General features: G+C 36.1%; 1 protein-coding gene and 1 pseudogene across 1 annotated transcript in view; both read left to right on the forward strand.

Annotated features, from left to right (window-relative positions):
• Positions 1-27,094, forward strand: part of DMD (dystrophin) — a 2,307,273-nt gene that overhangs the window by 1,885,190 nt on the left and 394,989 nt on the right. Inside the window, exons 56-57 of the mRNA XM_023515448.1 lie at positions 6,088-6,260; positions 15,446-15,602. Of these exons, the coding sequence (XP_023371216.1) occupies positions 6,088-6,260; positions 15,446-15,602 (330 nt within the window). The remainder of the gene's footprint in view (positions 1-6,087; positions 6,261-15,445; positions 15,603-27,094) is intronic.
• LOC111726603 lies at positions 15,663-15,786 on the forward strand (annotated as a pseudogene).

The raw sequence follows: 27,094 nt of genomic DNA on the forward strand, positions 1-27,094 counted from the left end.
TCACTTATTTTTCCTTTGTCTTTTTGTTCATTTTTTTTCTTCTTGGCTATATTAAAACATGGAAGTTTTCATTCTGAATTCCTCTTTAAAGACAGATAAGTCTATTTACATAGGAAAGAAAATATGTGGCTATGATTATCCATAATGTTCTGGAATAAGATCATAACCATTTGTTTGGAGAATAGAAAGGAGCTTTCAGCATTAATTCTTGCTATTTCCCTTAACTTTATTGTTCTTCTAGTAAAAAGTTTGTAACTACATATTCTTCCCTTGTTGTCTTATCACTTACAAACACCATGGATTGTTCTAGTAAGACTTGTTGAATTAGATAATATAAATTTAATATTCGGTGATCTTGCCTTTGTACTTTTCTTTATACACTTTGTCAGTGGCTTCATAAAGGAAGGTTTTTCTCATACTGAGTTTAAGAAATTATGCTACTTTCTATCTATTTCTCCCTAACACTCATCATCTTTTCCAATAAGGTTGTCCAATTAATTATCCATGCTCTGAAACCAAACTCCTCTCACCTTCATGCCATTTCCATGCTATTTTTTTTACCTGCCATGTCCTCTTGCTCTGCCTTTCTCAATCCTATTCATCCTTCCAGGTTCAATCCAAGTCCATGACTTCATGAAGTTTATTTCTATCCCTTGATTTTCACATGGATCCTCCTATAATCATAAGCCTTACATTAGCTCTCGTTTATTAACAAGTTCCTGTGTTTTTGGATGCTGTTCAAAGTATTTTACAAAAATTCTTCCATGTAATATTCAAAACAATCCAGCAGATAGGTATTATTATTTAATACTTAGTCAAACAAAAGAGATTAAAGAGTTTCCAATCTGATAAAGGAAAGAGAAGAGGGTAGAGTCAAACCTATGTCTATTGAACTGCACTTGAGTTTTCCCTGGAGGCTGAGACAGGGAACTTAGAAAAGTAGGCTAGACATCTAGGTAAGAAGGAAATGTGGGATTTGTAAAGTCCTTCCAGAAAACAGGATCCCCTACTCCTAAAACCACTACACTGTGAACATACTGCTTTTCTCATATGTGAACTTTTGTGGTACTCACAGCTGAAATTTGCTTCATAATTGTATAGAACTTTAGGCTATATGTTTCTTTGGGGAAGGGGACACATGATTTTTCCATCTGCACTCATTTTCTTAATTACTTTATGTTCTTTCTTGTTGCATTGGATATATTTCTGTCCACTGCTACAGATTGTTTAGCAGTCTCCATATTAATAAGACCATAAAATTACTCTTTGAGTGCTGAAAACAGTGTTATCCTTCCTTGTTTAATGGTAGTGCTAGATTAACTGAAATTTACAAAGGGGAATTTTTTTAAGGTGTTTTTTTTTTTTTTTTTCCCAGACAGAGTTTCATTCTGTCACCCTGGGTAGAGTGCCATGGCAGCATAGCTCCCAGCAGCCTCAGACTCCTGGCTCAAGCAATCCTCTTGCCTCAGCCTCCCAAGTAGCTAGGACGATAGGCATCCAGCCACAACCCTGGCTATAAGGGGGCATTTTTAATAGGAAAAATTGCCATCAACAAATTAAAACTCAGAGATAATACAGCCTAGTGGCTAAGAGCACAGACCCTGGTTTCAGAATCTTGCTGCATTGTTTATTAGCTGTGTGACCCTGGGCATTTTCAGTTAACTTTTCTGTAATTTCATTTTCTTGTGTGGAAAATGAAGATAATAATAGTGCTTATCCTAGAGGCTTATTAGGAGAATAAAATGAGCTCACGTATATCCAGTGCTTTGATAGTGCCTGATGTATAATAAGTGGTAGGTATGTGGTTGCTGTGGCTGCTCCTCTATGGTTTTTGTTGTTTTGTAACAAATACAAATCTCCCCTGTTCATTATCATTCTTCCCAAAGAATCACAAGAAGAGACAAAGACATAGAATGCAGTGAATGTAGTAACTAAGAACTAAGGCTTGAGGGATCTCTTTTAGTTAAGTCAGAAGTGAAATAAAACTGTCTAAAAATTTCTATGAAAATTATCCTTTGTTCAGGTTGACTACCCTCTGAGAACCACGCTTGCCAACCTCCTCCTTTTCTGTGCTCCCTATCTCTGAAGTTTAGTCTCAAGACAAAGGTCAACATGCTGGTTCTAGGCAAATGTGAATGTGTTCCTTCCTACCCATCTTGTCCTCCCCACCTAGGATGCATGCTGCTTATTGATACTAAAAAATCTTAACTACGGTCTGCCAGCCTTTAACAGGCTACAATGTGTCCTTCACTGATAGTCACTTCATTTTAGGGCAACCTATCTGAGTCCTGTACTTCACAGATCCCTACTATCCTGCCTTTCAAAAGGAACATGGTCGAACTACGTTTATGCTGATGTGTCTGGTCATCATTACCTGATAGGACTCATAGTTCATGTGGCTCTTGTAGACAAAGAGATAAATTACTGATGGGAGAATTTGTGTTCTGGCTACAGGATATTTAGTAGTAAGGAAACCATTTCAGTGCAAATAGTTCTCGCTTATAGGTGGTCCTGGACGCCTAATTGCAAAATGAGAAATGAAAGTCGTTGTCAGGATTCCATTTTAGTTCAGAAAAAATCAATCCATGTGGGGAAATTGTTTATTACAATTAGAAATACTGGCTTTCACTTTGCTGTCCCATCAACAATCATTCCCTCCCCCCTATAAGTAATATCTAGAGTTGACAACTGGATCCATTTCCCAGTTCTAACATTTTACTAGATATGTGACTTTTAGGCAACATCTCTGATCCTCAGTGGTCATATCTGCAAAACAGAAAAGGCAATGTAATTCACAAAGCCAAGGGGAGGGAGAAAAATGAAGGTGGTGCATTTGTAAATGCTTTGTAACCTGGAAAGCCCTTTCCTATACGTGTGTCATTTGTTGCTCTAAACCACCATCATGACCTACAAAAGTAATGCTGATGTATGAATTACCTTCCTGCCACTGCTGAAACTTAACTTCAGCCTCTCTTGCATTTCTAAAGAGAGAAGATTTTTCCTCTTTTCTTTTTTTTCCTTCATTTTTTAAAATTTTTTATGACAAATTAATATGAGGATACGAATGTTTAGGTTACGTTGTTTTCAGTTCTAAGGTGTAAAGTTCAAGTTGTAGTTGAGCCCTTCACCCAGGGAGTGTGCTGAACACCCTCACATTGTGCACATTAGGTGAGATCCCACCACCCTCACTCTTCCCCCTCCTCCCTCCTCTTTCCCCTCCCCCTTCCCTCCCTTCCCCTCACTAGACTATATTTGTGTTTTATTATTCATGTGGGCATGTAGTTGTTTATATATACGGTTTCATATTAGTATTAAGTACATTGGATTTTTTTTTCATTCTTGAGATACTTTACTAAGAAGAATGTGTTTCAACTCCATCCAGGTAAACACAAAGATGCAAACTCTCCATCTTTTCTTATGACTGAATAGTACTCCATGGTATACATTTACCATACTTTGTTAATCCATTCATGGATTGACCGGCACTTGGGTTGATTCCACATCTCACAAGGACATTTGCACTAGAATGTTTATTACAGCTAGTTCACAAGTGCCACAGTTTTATCCCAGTATCTGTGAGGTTTGGAAAGAAATTCTCATTAATATTTAGTTGGTAGTATGAATGAATTAAATAAGGTCCATATTAGATTTTAAGAAAATAAAGACAGAACTATCACTTGCATTCCTTTGATTTCCCATGATCCTCAAACTAGACAAATAATCAGTCCTTGATAAATACTTGTTTATCAATTTTATACTTATTTCTGGGTTGATAATAAAGCCGAGATGTTTATGTGCGGTGTAATGTACATGGCAAAGATGAAAACTAGCAAATTTTGTAAGTGGGAATCAACATCCTACTTGTGATTAGAAAGACCTTACTTTCTTTAATCAACAAAGGAAGTGTTCATGATTTCATGATATACTTGATCATAGGAAGTGAATGAATGGGCCTGGATGTCTGCTATCGATTCACATTATAAACTTTCAAATATACCATCATTCATATGCATGTTAATGTAGAAAACTGATCTTATTAGTCAACATACTTTATTTTCCAGAACAACTAAAAGTTTGGCTTTAAAGACCTAAATATGTACTTGGAGGTCAAGTTTTAGGTAGTATACATATCAAAATACAATGCAATAGGAGAAATAAAGTAAAAGACAAGTGAGGGAATTACATGGAACTTAGATCTGGTTGGGAGGTTGTCCTGAAGTATAACATTTAGATAAATTACCTCACTTTTCTCTTTTGCTGAAGAAGTAGCAAATTAGGCCGGGCATGTTATTCCATGTTGGTAAAGGAATAAAAAAGAAAAAAAATTAAACAGATGTATATTTGACTAGACTCCCCTCTGCAAGAAGCCCAGTATTAGTTTCCTACCATGTAAGGTAGTTTCCAAATCAATCTATATCCCTCTACTGCAAGCCCAGTTTTGATGAAATAAAGATAGATGCTACTCCAGCTGTTTTATTTTCCTTCTTTCAACTTCTCATGTGGTTCTACCCTTACTCCCCTTCCTGCATCACAGTCAAAGGTGGTACCCAACTCTTTTTAGACTTTGGCTGCCAAAAATAGCGACAGGAGACATTCATTGTTCATCTACCTTACTTGCGTAACATTCAGGATTTTGCATGTTAAGAGGCTACGACTGAGAACATGAGCCAGTCCTCCAGAATATCAAATATGTTGTTGCTGCCACTTTCCCCCTTATTTCACAAAGTAATATAATTCAATTTTAGAAATAGAGAGAGAGAGAGAGAGAAACAACTTTTCTAGTTACACAGATCAATCCAATTGTTGAGAGCTTGAGAATGAATTTTTAAACTTGTTCAACAGAAGCATACAAATCTCCAAGAGCAAGTCAGATAATGTACAAAGCCTTCATTCATTGTGTAGGCAGAAAGGAATGCTGGTACCCAGCAGCTCTCTAAGGAATGTTCCCTTGGCTTTCACTGTTCTGCTGGGAACAAGGAGGGAAACACATATATAAAATGAATTTATAATGTCTCTGGCTTGTAATGGCAAAATGATAAGAAAAGTTGGCTGTTCAATGTAAACTGTCAGTTGCATATTCCAGGCCTTCTCCCTTTGAGGTCCCTCCCACATCCACACGCCTGGCTACCGTTTAGTGGGGAGTACAAAGTGGCCATTTATTATTATTGACTCGTGAGGCCTGTGCTCCAAAATTCATTCTGTCAACAGAATGTAAGCAAAGTTGGCATTTTAAAGCAGAGATCTTTCAGCTTCTGGGTTTTCTCAGGATTGCTATGCAACAGGATCAGTGCTGTAGTCCCCGGTTCAAGCTGAAAATGTTACACAGGAAGACATACCATGTAAAGGTCAGATTCTTCTATGATAATTTTCTTGATCTGTGTATATACAAATGAAGTTGAATGCATAACCTCTTGTCATAACTCTTACCAAGGTCCTATGGACTTTCCACTTGTCAAGCCTAAATATATGATGCTAATGGGAAGCCTCACTAATAAATGTATGATGCTATAATATATGTATTATGCTGTAGTACCAAGGTGAACTTAATGTGTATTGAGAAGATTCTCTCCCATGATAGACTCCCATTAACGTGCTGGTGCTGCCGATCAAGTACAAGCTTGTTTATTAGTCTCTCTGTGCTTTTATGGTCGGAGTTAACGCTACAGAATATTATTTACATGGAAATATGACTTAACCTATACTGTAATGAAATGATTGGTAATGGAGTATACTTTATCACAAAATGTATTTTGTATCACTGCCATAAAACAATATGTTTTTGTCCATGACCCAGAAGGCATAACTTATAAAGTTTATAAAGTTATAAATCTATTACTTTCCACCTCATAATGGTAAGGAATAAATTTATTAGACTTAATAAGATACCCATTTTCAATCTATATGATAACATGAAGAGTCAGTACACCAAGAAAAGTGATTTGAGGTATATCTTCTTGTTAGCTGGCCCAACTGAAATATCTTTTGAACTAGTAGTTTATTTTTTTACAGTTCTGTAAATTCGCATCCATAGCTACTTTTTTTCAGTTCGCTAATTCTGCATGTATTCTTCTTCCTGGTGTCCTGTAGGACCTCCAAGGGGAAATTGAAGCGCACACAGATATCTATCACAACCTGGATGAAAATGGCCAAAAAATCCTGAGATCTCTAGAAGGTTCCGACGATGCAGTCCTGTTACAAAGACGTTTGGATAACATGAACTTCAAGTGGAGTGAGCTTCGGAAAAAGTCTCTCAACATTAGGTAGGAAAAGATCTGGAGTGAAAGATCCAGAAATGAATTAAAATGGCAAGATTTTCTTGTTTTCTTAGCACAAACAACTAATATCTCACATGTTCATGTAAATCACCCAATTTCAGAAGAATTCATTTTATTTTGGATAAATGAATCCTTTATTTGCTTGGAATGGAGATGATACTTCAGGGTTCAGATTAGATTAAAATGATGATGTTTTGTAACCACAGGAGAGCTGCATATTAAGACATTAGAGTGAATTTAAATGAGGAACACAGCTCTCCTAATTTCATAAAGCTCTTTCTTGGCTTATTACAGGGTTATACAAAAAGTGATAATATTAATGAATGTTTATTATGGAATTTTTTTTCTTTGGCATTACTCTAAATGCATACCAGAGGACAGTCTGTAAAAATCACAACACATTATAACTAACAGTATAGAGGAGACCTCGCCATAGCTCCTGCAGCTAAGGAGAGTATAGCAACTTCCCGTCTTTTGGTTGCTTTGGGATTTTGTTAAAACACATCCTCTGTAGACTAAGCCTTTAGGTGTACTATGCTCACCTACTTTGTACTTTGCCCCTTTTTGTGTATCAACTTTCTTTTGAGAAGTTAAAGGGCTGAGGGAAGCTCTTGTTACCCCAGCTTTGCCATAGTTCACTGGAGGGACAAAAGTGCCGAGATAGTAAATGAAGTGCCCATTGTTACTTAAATGACCTAAGAAGTGCAGGGAGTAGAAGCCAAGTTTACTGCTTTCTAATAGGTTGCCTTTCCTAACTCTTTGTCCTTTATAAAAAATATTCTGTGCTTTTTTTCTGTGTCTAGAGCAAGGACTGTAGTGGAAGGAGGTAGAAGAGAATGAATGGACTTAATGATCGTTATAAAGGAATGCACAAAATAGTGCGACTAGGTACTACCTCAAGGTAGTAAGGCTACAGAAGGGAGACTTCTTTTCTTCTTCATAGTTCTTCTAAATTGTTCAAAATTTCAACATACATTTACTTCCGTAAGAAGAAAAAAAGGACCTGAAATGTTGTTAATGCAAAAGCACTATTATAAAATCTGTACCAAATATTAAATAATGATAGCAACTAACACATGGTGTGCCTTCATAGCATGCAAACCCGTAAGCACTTATTGTCCCACTTATGATCTCAGCAACCCTAAGAGGTAGATTCTATTATTATACTCTCTTTACATTTGAAGAAAGTGAGACACAGAATCTAAAGAACTTTCCCAAGGTTACTTAGTTAGCAAGTGGCAGATCCAAGATCAAAACACAGGGAGTCTGACTCCAGAGTCTAAACTTGTAATCATCATATTGTATCATACAGTTTACGAAAAGAAGGAAACTTACAAATAAATGCATAAAAGTGGAAAGGATGAAATAGAAAAGCATATTTCTAAGAATAGAACAGGCTTTAGTTTTATGGATAAGTTTTTTTCCCCAAGTTTGCACACCAGTTTCCAAGACATTCTTTCCCTTCTCCCTATTTTGTCCATGAATTTTGTATCAATATGTTGGAGATGAGTTGGGGGCAACAATGAGGAATCGTATTTTCAAAGATGCAGAGACTTCATTAGCTTTCTACAATTTAAACTCTTAAGAGCGGTCAGTGTGTATAATGACAAAGGCCACTTCTATAACATCTGTCATGAAAAAAGAATGAACATGCGAGATGGGAAAGATAGGGAAGAGATGGTAAGGAAGGTTAAAAAAAAAAGAGTTTTTTTTTTTTTTTGCAGGAAAGAAAAAGAAAGGTGCTATAATTGTTCTGAACATCACTCAATGCCTTTTCTCTCCTTCATGTGAACTTGATGAAATAAAAGGAGAATTGAAAGCGGCAAACAGCATGTCAGCCAAAATATGGGCTCTTCATTCTCAGCAATTTCCCATATGCCAGCTACTGCAGTTTAATTCTTGCTGTCATTAATCAAGTAGAAAACAGTTACCTTAGCTTATCTAAGGTGCTGCAAATTCTAGAATTTACATAGTCAGATCAATGGTTTTGGCTTTCAAATAGGCCTCTCCAATAACACAGGCTATGTTATAAGCACTCACTTATAAAAAGCAAACAAGTAATCATTCACATCAAAGCAATGTAGTTTATTTCTTGGCACTTGATTGAAATAAGAGTATCAGTCAGTCTATAGAGAACGGCAGGGCTCAGTTGAGAGAAGCACAGTAAAAGTAGTGCTTTGGGATGATTGTTAAATAGGATAGATGACCATGGAAAGAGTTAGATACAGAACCACCAGTGGTGCTGAGAAGCCTGTATTGTCAGTCTCATCCGTTTCTATATCAGGGTCATTTTATTGTGAAAAGTTACTGCAATTAAAAAATAATTTGTTAGATACCCTGGAAAAACAGCTATGCTTGCCCAAGTTATGACATACTATACCAAAAATTTACAGTTGACTCATTGTTTTCATGAGGGATTCTTTTTGTTGTTGTTGCAGTTTAGCTGGGGCTGGGTTCGAAACCACCACCCTCGGTATATGGGGCCGGCACCCTACTCACTGAGCCACAGGCACCACCCTTCATGAGGGATTCTGAAACCACTTTTATATTTCCAAAAATAAAACCATTAGTGCTTAATTTCCCAGATGTCCATTTTTAATGGGAAAAAATGAGTTTGAATGTAAATGATTTTGAAGTTTGCCTTTGTATTCCATTGGCTCAGAAGAAGTATCCTTGTGCTTCCACATCCCAGTCTATATCATGTTCTTTTACCTCCATTTATTGTTCTTCTGCCCTAAATCTTTCCTCTTCCAGTGATTATGATTCTTATTTAAGTTTTGTATTAATAGCTTTGTCTCTGTTCTTTTACATAGTTAGATAACCCATTACACATTAAAACTATGTCTTGGACAGTGTTCCTATTATATTACTGTTTTGTTCAAAAGCTTTCACCTTGTTGGTTTCCACATCTCTCGTTCATTCATTTATTTGTTCATTCAACAAATATTTAATGAGTGCCTTACTATGTGGTAGGGACTCTTCTAGACACCCAGGAATCGCCGCTCTCATGGAGTTACATTTAGTCACTAGAACCTAGCAGATGCTCCTTATTGTACCTAGTAAGTTGTGCTAACCCCTTCCCTCCTCTATTCTTTTTCTGCCTCCAATTCCAAGCAGCATTCTACTTACTTCCTAACATGCATTCTTGGAGCCAAGTAAATTCTGCTTTCTAACCCCATTCCTGCTCTCCAGCTACTTCTTCACTCTCCCACACGAGTGTATGCATTGTTGGTTCTCACATTTGCAACACCATCTTTCCTCTCATTCTCCAGATCTTGACTCACATTCCATATTGAACATCTTCTCCAGCTGTTTCTTCACAAGGTCCCAGTACTGTCCTTACACTTGGTAACAAGTGTTTTCAGGTGTTCAGGAGTGGTGCTGATCCCAGCTGAATTAGATGAACATAAAACCCCCCTAACTCTAAGTCAGTGACAGAGTAGAAAGAGTCTTGGCCCAACAGTTGGACAACCCACTCCTTTGAGCCACAGGCGCCGCCCCAATTCTCTAATTTTTAATTTGCAACCATACTTTATGAACCTGGGAAAATTGTTGAATTTTCTTAATTAATTTTCTTAATTTAAATGGAAGTAATTAATTTAAAAGAGATGGTATAATAAAAAGTAAATGTCATTAAGAGAAATAATACTTTGAAATTATATAGATAGCAATCTCATAATTTAATTCAAGAAAAGTATATGCCATCATTCTACATCTAGATCACATCAAATTTTGTCCAAGAGATAAAATTAATTAGTGATGATTAAGTGCCATCAAACAAAACAAAAGTTTTACTGCTTTAAGTAGGAAAGACAGTAAAAATTTTTTACTTACATGTATATACACACAGAGAGAGTTAATGGGGACATTATCCAACATCAGGATGGTGACTAGTCAAAGTGTTTCTTGTTCAACAAGCCTAGCACTTTTATTTCTTAAATATTAATAATTTGAGAAGTAGTCAAGTGAATTTTGTGCATAAGAAATAAGTAGAAAAATTTCCATTTCATCTGCCACCAAATGATTTTTTACAGATTATTATATGTGCTATTAACTATGAAAATTATATAATATGTTGTCAACATAATTTCAGCAAAAATTGCATTCAGTGACATTTTTATACTTGGCAGAAAAACTTGTAAATGTTATATAAAAATAATAACATTTATGAAATTCTGAACATTAATTTGAAAGGCAAGAACACTGACATTATGTAGTCCACAGCACCAGTAAATCTCTTGGAGAGTATTTGGTATTAGAAGTTGGAATAGTTAGTGATATTTTTTTGATAATAGAGAACAAAGAAAGAGCAAAAAGAGGCAGATTTTCTTTTACCTTTGAGAGAAAAAATGCATCTTGGACATTGAGTATTTCTGACTGTCTTTTCTCACTCTTGGAATGTTAATTATATTTGGCAGTTGGAGTTCAAGACCCATCTGAAAAAAAAATGTTGACTTCTCTTTGGACTTAATTCTCTCTATTTAAAGCCCCAGAGCTCCCATTTTATTTCTCTGGTTCTTCATTATTTCTGCATTTCTACCTTTTCTTTCTGTGTGCTTAAGTTCTATTTTATTACACAAGGGCACAAAGGTATATGAGGACATATCATTAGTTTTATGAAGGAAGTCAAAGTGAAAAATGAATTGGATATAACACATTTTGCTTTAAGAATGCCTTTCAAAGTAGAGTTTTATTAAGAATTTCAAACTAGGTGTCAACCAAATCATACTTGAAATATCTGTGTCTAGAGAAATAACAATCACTTTATCAACCCCTATATGTCTTAGAGTCCTAAAGCTAAAGAGTTCCTTAAAAACCAAACAATATATCCCAACATACCTAAAATTTCTGCATTTTACCTAAACCTTACAAATTGCAGAAATTATTTACTTCTTAAAAATTAGCATTTGCCTTTTTAAAAGCTGGTAACCCCTAAGCCCTTGTCTTCACTGATAAATAGAAAATGGATAGACGCTAGGTGTGCCCCTTCAAATTACCTCTTTTATTTTCTTTTGAGTAGCTAAGTATAAATAGATTGTATTTGACAATTAGCAATGTTAAAAGAAAAAGTTTAGACAAATGAAGTTTAGCAGAGTTTATTTGGGCAAAGAACAATTCATGAATTGGGCATCATTTGGAAACAGGAGAAGAGGTTCAGAGAGCTCTACCCAGCAGTATAGGCAGGCAGAATTTATAAAAAGAAAAAGAAAGTGACACATAGAAACAGCTTTACTGATTATAGCTTAGCATTTGTCTTATTTGGTCCTTGTGTAATGAGGTATTTGCCTTATATGAACATGATCTGATCAGTTGGCATCCTGTGAGTGGCTGATACTTAGCTATTTGTTACAAGAATTTAGTCCTAAATTAGGTTACACTTTATTTACATACCAAGTTAGATTGTGGTTTTCTATGTAAAAAAGAAACCTTAAGTCAAATTTAATTTAACAGCAAGCAGCCTTTTTTGCTCAGGGATCCAAACCGTTTGGCTAAAACCACTAGGGCTAAGGATTTCCTCATCTAAGAAATGTTTGTAATTTCCATTTCCCATGTCTATATATAACAGCTCAAGTTATGTTTTTCAGCAGCTCTCTCTGTACTTTTGCATCTTGCTTTCCACATTTACAAAACAAGAAAGTTGAACTATAATCTTTCAAGTTCCTTCTAACCCTGATAGCCTATGATATAACCAGAAAAAAAAAATCATTACAAATACAGAGAAACATCGTTAGGAAGAAAGTTGTCAAATACAAACATAGGTTAGTCATCTAAGAATATCTGGTATGCACTCATGAAAATAAAAATAAGGCAGCTGCTTTCAACAAATGTATTGGAAATGTGTCTTGAAAACATTTCCCAAGCTTAACATAGTCAAAGAAAATATTTTCTGAGCTCATAGTGTTTCAATACATTTAGATCTTCAAAATCATGTTGCTGACAAATACCACCTTAGTCCTGTGGAGATCAACAAGGAATGTTTGGAGCACATGAGAAATACTTGAATAAATTTTTTATCAAAGAATGATCCAGGAGCTCACCTGCAGAGTTGTGAAGGTTCTTGTTAAAAATACAGATTCTTCTTAAAAGTACAGAAATTCTAAAAAACAAAAAAAAAAAAAAGAAGAAGAAGAAGAAGAAGTACAGAAATTCTGAAAGTGGGACCTAGCAATCTGGATTTTCAACATGCTACTCAAATGTTTCTTATGCACACTAAAGTATGACAGCCAGAGCTTTGGAATAAATACCTTTATATGTGTTGTTTTCAGTTAGAAGCCATTCTCTAACTGGCTTTCCCCTTTCTAGCCCTTACCCAACGTCCTCTGTCCTTTGTAAGCTTTGTCCTCCTATCATATCTTTCTGTTCACTCTTATGCTTTAAAAGGAAAAAGAAATAACCACTTGATATGTAGTTAAGATGATCAAACAGTAGGAAATTTTACCTAATTCCACACCTCAGGAGTAGTCCCCTTACCCAGATACATGAACACATTTCATCCTTTGTGGTTCCAGGTCCTTCTGCAGCCACGGGCTTAACTCTCTTGACTGTCTAACAGCCTCCCCACCACGTGCTGTTAACTTTCTCTTAGATACTTTAGAACTGAAGTTCCTAAGTCTCAGGGCTATTTTTTTCTCTCTTAGGGGACACAAAAGGGTTCATTGACCCACTAATAATTAGGTGACACTATTTGACCCAGAACCAGGGTTATACCAATTCCTTGTATAAACCAAGCAGCAGCTTGAGGTCTCACCATGGGCAGCCTGATCCTTCACCATATCCTGTAACCTCTCAACTACAGTGAAATTTCCCTTCCTCTACCAGATAGAGGGAGACCAAGCCCTAGGCATCTTTATATTCTGCCTTGCTTTCCCCTTTCCCTATTCCCCAATGCCTCATTGAGACACAGAAGCACTCAATAAATAGTTATTTAATCAGTGCCTTTTCTGCCATTTGCTGTTTTTCCATGTCTGGACTCTGCCTTTCCCTGCCTACCTTTCAAAATGTCCTACTTGAGAGCCTCTTTAGCCCTCCAGGGAACCGTGCTGTGAATTCCAGACACCCCAGGGAATCCCTGTAACCAGTACTCATTACATGCTGTTAAACAGCTAAAATCTTGTGTGGGGAATTCTCACTTAGGCTTATCACAGAAAAGTGATAACTGAAAGAGAAGGAGAGAACAGAAATATAAATGAACTAACCTCTACACTGTATGGAATCTGAATGCACTATTATATTTAATTCATGACATTTACGTTATTTCATGGTTCATTTATTGGGTAATAATATCCTTGGAGTCTGAACTACTTAAATTATCTTACTTGATGGAAATGCCTTCATTTCTCTGAATATGCTGTTTATATTGTGCATTGCAGAATTTTGGGGACAATTTGGAAAAGCATAAAAAGGAAGGCTTAAATCACCTGTCAATGAACTTCTGAGGGATAACCTGCTTGTCATTCCAGGACTTTTTATACACAAACAAGCCTATGTATGCAAACACGTACACACACACATATTTTAGAAAAATTAAAAAATAGATTGTATTCATTTTTGCAATCTGCTTTTTTAACTTAGCAACTGACATGATCACCTTTTCCGTATCCATACATATTTGCTCATGTCATCATTTTGAACATGAACAGAGGATTTTATTGTATGAAGTCATCAATGTATAGTCAATTCCCTAGTATTTTTCAACTTGAAATGTTTGATTAAATCCATACATAATTTCATTAATTTTGAAATGTAAAACATATTTAAGTTTCATCACATTTGAAAACAATTAGAAGGTTGGATTTTTTACATTTCTCAAGGAATTTCCTACTACCCAGTATTTAGTTTGTTTCTTCTCTATATCAGTCATAATTGCGTAAATGATGCTATAAATAACATTGTTATACCTATATCTTTGTATGCTTTCTTAGTTACTTTCTAAGTAAAATTCTTTAAATTTAAGCTTGTGGGTCTTTATAGTTGCATATTTTAAGGCCTTCCGTGTATCACCAAATTATCCTTCAGAAAGTTTGGAATAATTTAATTTCAGGAGGTAAGTATTCTTTAGTGATTCTGTTTGCCTAAGGCCTAGGAGGAGAATTGCATTTCAAATGTCAGGCTAGGTTGCCAAAGGGCAAGGGACACGTGGTCGCTTTCCTTTATATTTCAATCTTTGCAGTAAGAGACTGTGTCATATTTTTGTTATAATCAGAACTAATTCTTATGAATTAATTAGTAATTACTGATAATATGTGCATGATGCAGCATAATTTCTAATCTACCTGAAAATAAAGCTTTGCTAACCTTCTGCCTTTCCTCTTTGTTTTCTGGATAAAGGTTTATTAATTTACCTTCTTATCCCCAAGTAACATGTGGATTTCATAGCACAGATCATTCATTTGTATATTCTCAAATAGCTTCTAAGGATTAGGAGGTTCTAAATACAGCTGATGGTAGAGCACTTAGTCTCCTGCCTAAATTATTCATGTTTGGGGGAAGCTTTCAGACAAACGTCTGATTTTACTCTTCCACGTGAGTTGTTGTCTTAGTTCATTTTACACAAAGGAAACAAAGTGGAAAATGTTGGAGCTTGATGAAAACAAACCCCAGGTGCACACGAATAAAGGAGGGTAGAGGAAAAGGAGAAGCATATGGGAAGAGGAGCAGAAAGGAACAGACGCCAGACGGAAGGAGTCAATGGAAAAGGCTGCCGCGGGTGTAGAAATGGAAAAGCCAAAATGTGGGGAGAGACCTTTCCATTTCTCAAAGTAGAAAGAATTCCAGTACTAACATGAGTCATATGAAAACTGAGTGTTTTTTATTAGTCACTGGGTCCAATTTTTTTTTCTACCAGAAACATTAAGAGTCATTGACTGCAACAGTATGGGAAAGCAATTGATCGCAGTAGGCATGCCGTGCCAGAAGTCTCAGAATTCGGCATGTGGGAATAAACATACGGCTAAATACTGTCTATCCTCAAAACTGCCATCAAAATACCCCCTCCCCATTTTATGACTCTCAAAAGAAGGTAGCCAGATTTGTATTGAAGAATGCTAGGTAGTGTAGAATAGGTTGATACACTATGGAACTAACCCACCTGTGTCTGTTTCATGGAATTGTTAGAATCAGCAATTATATTTTTAGATATTCTGACATAATTCTCTCCTGTGATTTTTCAGGTCCCATTTGGAAGCCAGTTCTGACCAGTGGAAGCGTCTGCACCTTTCTCTTCAGGAACTTCTAGTGTGGCTACAGCTGAAAGATGATGAATTAAGCCGGCAGGCACCTATCGGAGGCGATTTTCCAGCGGTTCAGAAGCAGAACGATGTACACAGGGTAGGACATTTTTAAGCCTAATGCCTTACCCATACTAAGCATTCAGTGATTATTTTTAAATTAGTTTTGTCTCAGCCAAAATGGTAACTAAATATACAACAACAAAAAAATAGCTTTCCAGAGAAGATTAGCATGGCCCCTGCACAAGGATGACACACAAATTCGTGAAGCGTTCCATATTTTTAAAGAGACTAATTCAGTTGGGAAAAAAATAGTTTTGTTTAAAATTAAGTTGAATAGAAATCTTTTTTCCTCATCCCATTCAAGTCGATTTTAAAGAATCCTGGCCATTATATTTGAAATGTCAAAAGCATCTACATTAATAGTACCCTTTTAAAAATTTCCCATCTCAGCTCGGCACCCGTAGCTCAGTGGCGCCGGCCACATACACCAGAGCTGGCAAGTTCAAATCCAGCCCGGGCCTGCCAAACAGCAATGACAACCACAACCAAAAAATAGCCGGGCATTGTGTCAGGCACCTGTAGTCTCAGCTACTTGGGAGGCCAAGGCAAGAAGATCTCTTAAGCCCAAGAGTTGGAGGTTGCTGGGAGCTGTGATGCCACCGCACTCTACCAATGGCCACAAAGTGAGACTCAGTCTCAAAAATAATAATAATAATAATTGCCCATCTCTTTTGGCTTTTTTAAAAAACTTCTCACCCTGGAAAACATTGACACAAAAGTAGACATAATGCTATTATAAACACCCATGTACCCATCAAGACGTCAACAATTATCGATTTAAGGCCAGGTTTATTTCTTCTGTAGCTCTATCCCTTCCACCATTATTTTGAAGCAAGTCTCAGGCATGGATCATTTTATTTATAAATATTTCAAAATGTTAAAAAACACTTTTTTAATGTAACCACAGCGCTGCTATCATACAGTAAAAATGCTGATCATTTTATCATAGCAAATAGCCAGTTTAGTATTCACATTTCCATTTCTCTCACATGTCATAGAGTTTTTTATGTCCTGTATTTTTTTTTTAACATTTTCTGGTTTGGGTTTAAATAAGAATTGAAATAAGGTCCATATATTACATTTGGTTAATTTGTTTTGGAAATACCCCTTTTGGATTACTTTCTATTTTGAAATAATTATAGATTCACAGTAAGTTACAAAAATAGTACAATGTTTCCTTGTACATTTCACCCCATTTCCTCCACTGGTTCCAACTTACAGAACTGTAGGACAATGGTTACTGTCATTTCAACATGCAATCAATATAAAAGTGTACCCTTACAGCCCATCTCAATTCAGCTGAGCTACATTCCAAGTGTTCAGTAACCAGATGTGGCTAGTGCCGACCCATTAGGTAGTGCAGTAGATCTGTAGGTTTGATCATATTTAGCTTTGGCTTCTTTTAGTCTGTTTCATGGCTGGTGGGGTATTCTTACATCTTTAGAAGGCACATAATGCTATGTTTTCTCTTTTGTGTGTGTGACTTTTAGCAGCTGTTAATGATCAGTGGCTAGGAGTTGCAATGTGATAATTGCCTGTCCCTATCTTTCCTTCTTTATTTATTCACTGGAGTAGGTCTTTGAAAAAAAAATGTTTTGTAGCCATCTTCTATTTGGATACCTAGGATACTGTTCGAGTAGGATAGGCAGGATAAGTGGTTCTACTTTACCGATTTTCAGAAAAACGAATTGTTAGCTGGAATCTTCCAACAGTCACCAATTGTTCCTTCTTTTGTTTTTTTTTAATTACATTTCTATCTTCTCTGCTAGGCTCTGAGAGAGAAAGGCAGAGATTTTTGTCTTGCTCACCTCCAAGATCCTGGAGCCTAGCAAAGTATCTAGTGTTACAGTGGATACTGAAATGAGGATAAAAGGTACATGAACAGAAATGACTAGCAAACCAAATAAATTACCACCAAATAAGAAAAACGTGGTAAGATGGCACTGCTTTTGTATGTTCAGCACTTAAAGGAAAGGTCTCAGCACTTAAAGGAAAGGTCTCTATGGAGACACAGCCAAAGGTGGCATCTTAAGGAAAGGTCAGGAGTTTGTATTGTTCTGTGAAAGAGGATATAGGAGATTACAGAAAGAGGTAAGAGTATGCGGGAAGGCCCAGGGTCTTTGCAAAAAATGCCAAGGAAACTTCTAGTTTCTCCTTCAGCCATTCTGCTTCAGATGATTCAAAATATTAAATTAGCTTTTGTGGTAGGGTGAAATTTAATGGTGCTGTATTTTTTAAATGTTTTAACAGTCAAAATACTGCGGTGTCTATGTAGAAGAGAATTCTTTGAGAAGAATGATTGTTTTAAATAGAATACATTAAATGAGACAGAATTTCTACAAAAGATGAACTTTGTTCTAACTCCAGAAACCAAAGAAAATGAATCACTGGGCAAGTGAACTAGGAGACTGAGATTCTAGTCGTCTTTCTCCATAAGTTAGATTTTGTGGCTACTTTGTTCTTCAGCTATATAAGATGAAGAAATTAGTCCAAATAATTGCCATGGTTCCTTATAGCCATTATTATTTTAATAAATACCGGTACTGCTTCACTTCCCTAATTATTGGTTTCGATTGTTTGCTTTGGTGGTAAATGTTTGTACTTATCATTCTAAATCCTTACTCAGAACTATCACAAGTCTAACATGATTTGGGGAAATAGTTGTGCTGGAGTTATGAGTAACACTCACCAGAATGAAGTTAATTAACCCGTACTTGGCTAGTGTGCTTGCTCAGATACCTACCTAGTACCTTTCTTGCACTTAACAGGACTTCTGACCCATTGATAACTTTGTCTTTTCTACATTCATTTCACTATTCCTCCATCTTTACCTTCTTCCAAGTACAGTTTAGATTCAATCACGAAACATTTTAATAACTTTTTGATAACCCTATAATTCATTGCTTCTTCATCTTTTTGTTGCTATAATCTACAAAACACCAAAACTTCGAGACTCTAAATATTTTCTCCTACCTAGACGACAACATAATGGACTGGAAGAGCAACCTTCAGCCTTCCACTGCCAACACGTCACAGAGTCAGTTTCTCTCCAAAATATTTTTGGACTCTGTATACTGCTGTCATCATCATGGTTACAGGAGGCCATGTCTCCTAACCTTTTGCACCTGCTGTTGTCGCCCTACAATGTGATCTCTACCTTTCAGTCAAAGGAATCTGTCTAAAAACATAAAATGAATTTTGTCAGTCCTCCTCTGAACATTTTTAGTGGCTTCTTAATGCCTTTGGAAAAAGACCCAAATCCTTAGCAAGGGCCAAAAGGCCCTATCTGGCTGGCGTGGGCTTAATCTTCTCTTGTCTTACTACTCTTCCTCTGCTATTTGGATACTAGCTATACTGCCTTTGGGATTTTTTTGGTTTTGGTTTTTCCAATTCTCCATATTCCATTCAGATGCACCTTTAAATGTGCTGGCCCTCTGTCTGAAACCCTTTCTACCCATACCTGCTTCCTCACGAGGTCCTGGTTAGCATCTAACAATCCTTTATATCTTGGCTCAGATACCATGTAAGCTTTTCCCTGATGCCCACATTTAACCAGCTCTCCCTTTATACATTCTCATATCACTGTCTACTTTTCCCTTCTGTCAATTACCATTCTTTGTCATCATGTATATGTGTAATTATTTGATTAAAGTCAATCGCTCTCCTTATGCCATATACTCCAAGAAACATTTCTGGGAAGGGGGAGGGAGGTGCCGTTTTTATACCCAGTGCTGCCTTATAAAGTGGTAGTCACTGAAACAGACAAAGGAACTAAGGAATCAAGAAAGAAAGGAAAACAGGGAGTGGGAGAGCAGAAACAAACTATCAAGTATTATTAACCTTTTTTATTCTTTAGTCTGTTGAGACCAAGGAAAGAATAAAGAGTAATGTTCCTTCCTCTCTTCAGGATTATTATTATTATTATTTTTTGTATTCCCAACTAAGCATCCTTTTGTAAATGGTATAGGGCTATTTTGGGTTTTTTTCTCTGAGCAATTTTTTTTTTTATTAAATCATAACTGTGTACATTAATGCATTTATGGGGTACAATGTGCTTATAGTATATACAATTTGGAATGCTTACATCAAACTGGTTAACATAGCCTTCATCTCACTTAACTATTTGTTGTGTTAAGACATTTATACTAAAAAAAAAAAAAAGACATTTATACTCTACTCTTAATATATTTGACATGTACCCTTGCAACATGCACCACAGGTGAGGTCCCACCAAGTACCCTCCCTTCACCTGGCCTCCCCCCTCCTATAGGGCTATTTTGATGCACAATGTTTTTACTTATAGTCTGGCCCAATGCTTTATCAAGCTTCTCTTGGTATCTTTTAGAAAAATCCTTGATACAAAAGAGTCTCCTTCCTCAAAAACATCATCGCTTCTGGGTATTGATGAGAGAACACTTTAGCACTCTGTTTTACTCAGAGTTGTTCCAAATTTATGTGGTAGCCCTTTCATAGTTGTAATGTAAGGGCTGTCTGGTTAGTGACGTTCTTATTGCCTATAGATAAAAAAAGGGGGGGGGAATCCTTGAAAGTGGATCTGTCTGTCAGATCTTCTGAATTCATTTAGAAAGAGAGAAAGAAAACACAAAGTGCAAAACTCCATTAAGGTATAATAGCGAATTCCATACTTATAGACTTTTGATTTACTTTGCCATATTTCAAAGAATATAAACTTTCTTGCTCTTTATGAGTTTCTTGATTCAGTTTTTGCTGCTACAGAATGCTTGGTATCAAAATGGGTCACCTGTAATCATAAACTTATTCCCCATGTATTCAGGATGTCACTTTTTTTTAATTATCTGCTTACTATCCTTTGTAAATTATTAATGTCCTTGATTGTTGCTTTTTATGGGAATATAAGTCACATTAACATGTCAAAAGTTGAAACCACAATCAAACATTATTCACTTTCATTTTCGATAAATCGGGATTTTTATAAAACAGGTAATTTATATTTTCTTTGTATATAATATCAGATTAATAAAAATATTTTGTAACAAAATATGTCATGTACTCTTTTGTTAGAGGGAAACTCTATTGTCAGTCTCAGTTGCTGTGATGAAGAGGTATATGGTTTCCAAGATAGTCCACACAGGTAGTTGGGGGCTGCAATCTCACTCCTCAAAGCAATTTTCATGCCCATGGGAGTGGATCTCTGTTCCCTAAACCAGCTGGGCAGCATAATAACTACAACTGAATGGCTCTCAACACTAATTAATAAAATAATGCTCCATATGCGGTGAAGTGTTATAAATTATTAAAGCTCAAATGTGCCTTAGCAAATATAAACTGACCAATTTTTATATCATTTGAATACATTATCCTGGCTTTTACAGTTCCTCATTACTTGCCTCACTAGACTGACTCGTTTTCAATTAGTATGTATTATTCTGGTCCAGATATATTTTTAAAACTGACTTCCTTTGTTTTACTTGAGCAGTCACTAAAGTGATATTTATTACTTGTCTACTTCTGTGATTAACCTAGAGAGAGTTTGAAAAGAGCAAACCATAGTGGGGAATTTCTAAGGAGAACTGCGATAAACCATTCACTTAGTTAAGTCCCCTCCTCCTTCCCCCAATCCAATTGGAGATTAGATCTTGATTATAAGAACACTGTAGGTAATGACTTTTTGTTTGCATTTTTACTAATGAAATTGTTTGTCATTAGGTTTTCATCTTTCAATTTAAAAATCTCTCCAGTCCCTTCCCTAGAGACCATTAAGGACACCTTCAAAGCTTCCCGAGATTTTCTGGTTAAGATTTAGATGGAAGTAATCAATACATACATTATTAAAAGAGTGGGCAGAAAGCCATTATTGCTTGGATGCTGTTGACAAATGAAAAGGCTTGAATAAAGTGGTTTACTTGTTCATTTGTCAGGTCATATATTATGCATGTTCGATTTCCTCAGAAGTCACCACAAAGTGAGGGAGAGGTTTAGAAATTCAATAAAATTATCCTGAAATCGCATTGTAGTGTATACATTTATTTAGGCTAATTCTCTTATCAATACTGGCCTCCTTACTCTGGATGCATTTGACTATATACGTTAGCTTGATGAGTTCTCTGTGTTTTCTTTCCACTGGAAGTAGAAAATATCTTTGAGTGCCATTTGTGAATGTCAAGATTTAAGTCAGCACAAAGCTAAGAAAAATGAATTGTTTCCTAGCACCTCTGAAAAACAACGAAAGGTTGGGATAGAGTGATTCATTCTAACATTCAATGATCTGGCCTCTTAGAGTTTTTAACAACTTTGGTTCCCTTGCAAAGTTCACTGTTAGTTAGTTTACTCTAAGATGTTTTCTTAGCCATGGTGGAGGAAATAGGCCTCTTTTTGATTTATTCTTCATCATTTTTGTATATGTTTGATATCCTTTGCAGTTGTATTTAGGGATGCTGAATAGAAAAGACTTAAAAATTATTTTTAGAACTGCATTTCTAGGCATTTGAGTCTTCTGAAAGCTAAGTCTTCTAAAAACTAGCTATATCATCGGAACTTAAGAAAGGAGGCGTCTAGAAATTGCTGCTTTTCTTTAATGACTATAACAAGATGAAATGTGAATAATTTACAAACTGACTTCTCTACCAAAGTCTCCTTTCTTGCTTTGGCCAAATATTTGGATATCATGATAAACTCATAAAAATAGTATTTATATAGGGTGGCACCTATGGCTCAAGGAGTAGAGTACCCACCCCATATGCCAGAGGTGGTGGGTTCAAACCCAGCCCTGGCCAAAAAAAAAAAAATAATAATAATAGTATTTGTATAATATTTTGCCTTTACAAAGCACTTTTACACTTACTCATTTAATCACAAATGAATCCCTGTGTTCTTCCTTTCCCCCATAAATTTATTTTAGGAAAAATTACACCATAACTCAGACTTCCAGAATTTATAGATTCTTTCAGAAACTATTTATTGAGTGCCTACTTTGTGCCAGAAGCTAAGGATATAATAGTGACCCAAACAAGTCTCTACCCCATGGATGTTCAAACTTTGTGTGAGAGGCCAATATACAGTGAACCCATATATTAATATATATAATCATGTCAGCACTGAGAAGAGTAAATAAATAAAGTATAGATAGAAAAAGACTAGAAAGTATTGCCCTATCTGAGGAGGTTATGTTTGGGAAAAGACCTATATAATTGAGTGAGCCCAACAAAGACCTTGGGTAAAGAGTATTCCAGGTGGAAGAAGCAGCAAAATTCAAAAGCCAATTATAAGAGCAGTGTTCCAAGAATAGCAAGATGGGCAATGTATGTCAAAGGAAATAAGAACAGTAGACAGTGCTAGGTTGTAGACAGAGGCAAAGGCCAGATAATGAATGGTCTTGTAGGCTGTAGTTTGGAGGTGGACTTTATTCTGTGTGTGATGAGACATCACTGGAGGAGTCTCAGCAGGGATGATGTGATCTGATGGATGTGTTTATAAGTTGTCTTTAGCGACAGTATAGAGAATTGGACTATAGTAGGAGCAAAACTGAAAGCAGAGAGAAAGAAGGGTAGTGAATTCATTTAGGAAGGAAACAATGAGTGGACAGAGTGGAAATGATAGATATGGTGAAAAACTATTTGATCCAAGATATATTTTGAAGATAGAGCTGATAGAATTTAAGATAGGTGGGATGTGGAGTGTGAGAAAAAGCAAAGAGTCAAGGATGACGCTCAGGTCTGTGGCTTGAACAAATAGGAAAATGATGGTGCCATTTATGGAGATGAGAAAGACTTGGCAATGGCCACGTTTGAGGGTATGTGCTTGGAGTGCATCAAAGTTTCCATTTTTGGATTATGTTGATAGAGACAAATGGTATGATTCAGAAATTGTTCACACTTGACAATCTCAAATTTTGGCTGAGTCTTTTGAGAATGGATATAAATTGTCACAGAGTTTCCTAATAATCTATTCATTTGTACTATCACTTTAGAAAAGAATTTCCAAAATTTAAGGTTTAGGCTCAATGACCTAAGACCTAATTTTCTAAATGGCCATGGGAACAGATTGAGTTTTCATCAGTGATTTCTCAAGGTCAGCTCAGAACTTAACAACATTATTGTCAGTAGGAAGTAACTTCCTCAGTGGTTGTTGGAAGCAGCCCAGCCCTAGGATTGAGAGTCAAACAGCTGTTCAAGATGCTATGTGAGCACTAAACTATTCCTCCATAGTATCACAGACCAGCAAGCAGGCTGAACTCTACTCTAGCCTGTGCCCTTGATCTCAGAAAATATAACTTATTTTAAAAGACTTCCAGAGAAAGTAAATCTCAACAAGGAATTTGTTACATATATTTTCTTTCAAAATACTCAAAAGTGTTTTTTCATTGAATAAATTTGATTTTAAAAAGTTAATTTCTGGCTTGAATATACATAGATTCATTTACTTTTCAACTTTACATCAAGTTTTTAATTTTATTTTATCTCATTTACAAATCAATACTGTTATTTATAATGTTGACTGTCTGAAACAATGGCTAGATATATCTGATACTACAATCCCTTGTCTTTGTTTTGATTCAGAAGTAGAAAGAAAATAAGATGAAGCTGTTTTCATCTTATTTAAAAGTGATTATGTAGCTAAACCTATGAAAGCAAAGAGTAGAGAGAGTAGCCAGAGACTGAGAATGGAGAGTTGTTGCTAAGTTTCAATTAGGAAAGATAATAAGTTCCAGAGATCTGCTGTATATAACGTAGTGCCTGTATTTAACAGTACTGATTTGTGCACTCAGAAATTTGTTAAGGAGGTTAATTTCATAGTAAGTGTTCTTACCACACTGAAAAAAAAATTATGCCCTTTTCTTTGTAACCCAGGTGCCCATTTTTATAACTTCCCTAGTACTAGCTGTCTCAAATATTAAGGGAAACTTCTGTGTTGCTGTTTTTTGTTCTGTTGCCTCTTCCTTCAAATTTCTTTCTTCCATGAATCTCTGTGAGTTTCCTTTAGATTCTCGGAGGCAATGTTCTTGCTACCCTGCCAGGAACACATTTCCGGGTCTTTGCCTTTTCCTAAGATCTTGGTTTTGAATTAATTAGACATTGATTATCTCTAAGTTAGGATTGAGTAGAATATTTCTTATATGTTTGGGACTCAATACGTAGGGTAACCATTTAAATAAAGGAAGTCATTATGGTGACAGAATGGATTTAGCAACTTTCTTATCAGACATAACAAATAGGAGACACCTGTCCAGGTGGTGGGCACACTTATAACTTTGACTCAAATTGTACAAAATCAAATTATATAAACAAATCTTTATACCCCATAATATTCTGAAATTTTAATAAAATAGGAGGCATAAAAAGAAGAAATAATATGGGAACTAGAATGATAACATAGGATGACAAAACAATTAAATATGGATCAAATTATAAAAGGCTGAGTGCAGTAGTTCATGCCTGTAATCCTAGCACTCTGGGAGGCCCAGTAGATTGCCTAAGCTCACGGGTTCCAGACCAGCCTGAACAAGAGTAAGACCCCATCTCTGAAAATAGCCAGGTGTTGTGGCAGGCACCTGTAGTCCCAGCTATTTGGGAGGCTGAAGCAAGAGAGTTGCTTGAGCCCAAGAGTCTGAGGTTGCTGTGAGCTGTGATGTCACAGCACTCTACCAAGGGCAACAAATTAAGACTCTGTCTCAATAAATAAATAAACAAGCAAACACTGATCAAATTACAGATATGTCTGGGTTAAGGTCCTTGTTCTATGCCTGCTCAGTAACCATTTGTTCAATGAATGGAACTATTAGATTACTCTAAATTTCAGAGTCTGTCTGATGCTCTCCCATCTCCCAACTGATGATGCAGAATAGAGAAAAATCCCCAATAGTCCAAACCATAGATCTTCTGAGTGTTTGGACAGGAACATCTCCTTGAAGAAATCACTAGATTGAAAAAGACAGAGGTAACAGGGCAATCTATTGAAGAAATTCCACCTAGTAGCTCAATGGTGACACTCAGCTTCAGGTCTGAAACATAAGAGTAGTCCCAATAGAAGATCCCTCCATTTTTCCCAATCAGCAGCATTATTTTTCTCTATAGTGATTTGTGGGACCAGCTTTCACCTGCAAATCTGTTTTGCATCTAAATCAACCTGGCCTACATACAACACACTGGTTTTCTAACTGGGTACTCTGTATTTTATTCAAGAGTATTCATTGAGGGCCTACTATGTACCAAGCTTTAGTTACAATTTTTATCATTAGTAATGATGCTTAACAGACAGTTTCAAACTGCCACCATAGAATAGGGCTAAGGCAAACTGCGACCATAGAATTTCACACTGCCACCATAGAATAGGCCTATGGCAAATGAATGATCTAAATATGTTAATTACAGAATATTAGAACCGGGCGCTTAGCAAATGCCCACATTTTACACATGAACAAGCAAAGGTGGAGGGAAATTTTATGACCTTTTCTAGATCACTGTGGCCCTCAGGCTTCTGCCAGTCATGACAGTAGTCTTTTCACCATTTCAGTTTGCTTCTCAGGATAGTTCTGGAAAGTTCTACCTACAAATAGGGAAATATGTGTAGTTGTTCTATTATATTTTGTTCTGAACGACTTTGTCACTTCAATGGGAATATAGGTAAAATTCAGCTCCAGGCATACTGTACATGATCAAAAGAAATCTGTGTTTTGAAAAAAAAAAGGGCTTTTCTTACATCCCTCGTAATAAGATCCTGCATCTTCTGTCTCTGGGTGAAATCAAGATAGCTTTTCTCCCCATAATGTGAGCACCTGTGGCCAATGCTCTCCCCCTGTCCCTCTCTTTTCTGAGGTATATCCAGCAAATCAATATCTCACTTTTCATCCCTTCAATACATACTCCAAGCTCCTTCCATTTCTGGCATTATTGGGCCTGTTTGATAATATTTAAGCAGAAAGCAAGATGGGCAGAAAAAAATCATCAATGACTTGATTCTTCTCTATTTCTTTCAGGTATTTTTTTAGGTTTCTAACTTGCTTTATGGCCATTAGGATTTTCCACTTATGTGGCTTCCAAATTATTATTAATATAATTCTGGGAGCCTTTATTTCATGCCGTCACTCACTTTCGGCCTGGCTTTAGAATGTCAAGAGTTGAATTGCAAGTGTCTAGTTAACTGGTGGCCTTAGTTAAACCCTAACTTATTGAACCTTAATTTGCTTTGGTGAAATGTAACATAAAAGCACACACCATAAATATACCTATTCAAACAAACTAAGGACAAAGTTCAAGTCCCTGCATCTTCCCTACCTCTTACACAATAGGTTCAAAATGAATATTTTGGGGAGTTTTATTTCTTTTTTTTTTTTATTAAGTCATATACACATAGATCATGAATGCATTTATGCATATGTGGGATACAATGTGTTGATTTTTTTTTATACAATCTGACATGGTTACATCAAACCAATCAACATAGTTTTCACCTCATTTACTTGATTATTGTGTTAAGACATTTATGTTCTACACTTGAAAGATTTGACTTGTACCCTTGCAATATGCTCCATAGGTGTGGTCCCACCGTTTA

The sequence above is a fragment of the Otolemur garnettii genome, unplaced genomic scaffold, assembly GCF_000181295.1.
Source record: "Otolemur garnettii isolate 467f Iridium unplaced genomic scaffold, OtoGar3 scaffold00072, whole genome shotgun sequence".
In the NCBI taxonomy this organism is placed as follows: domain Eukaryota; kingdom Metazoa; phylum Chordata; class Mammalia; order Primates; family Galagidae; genus Otolemur; species Otolemur garnettii.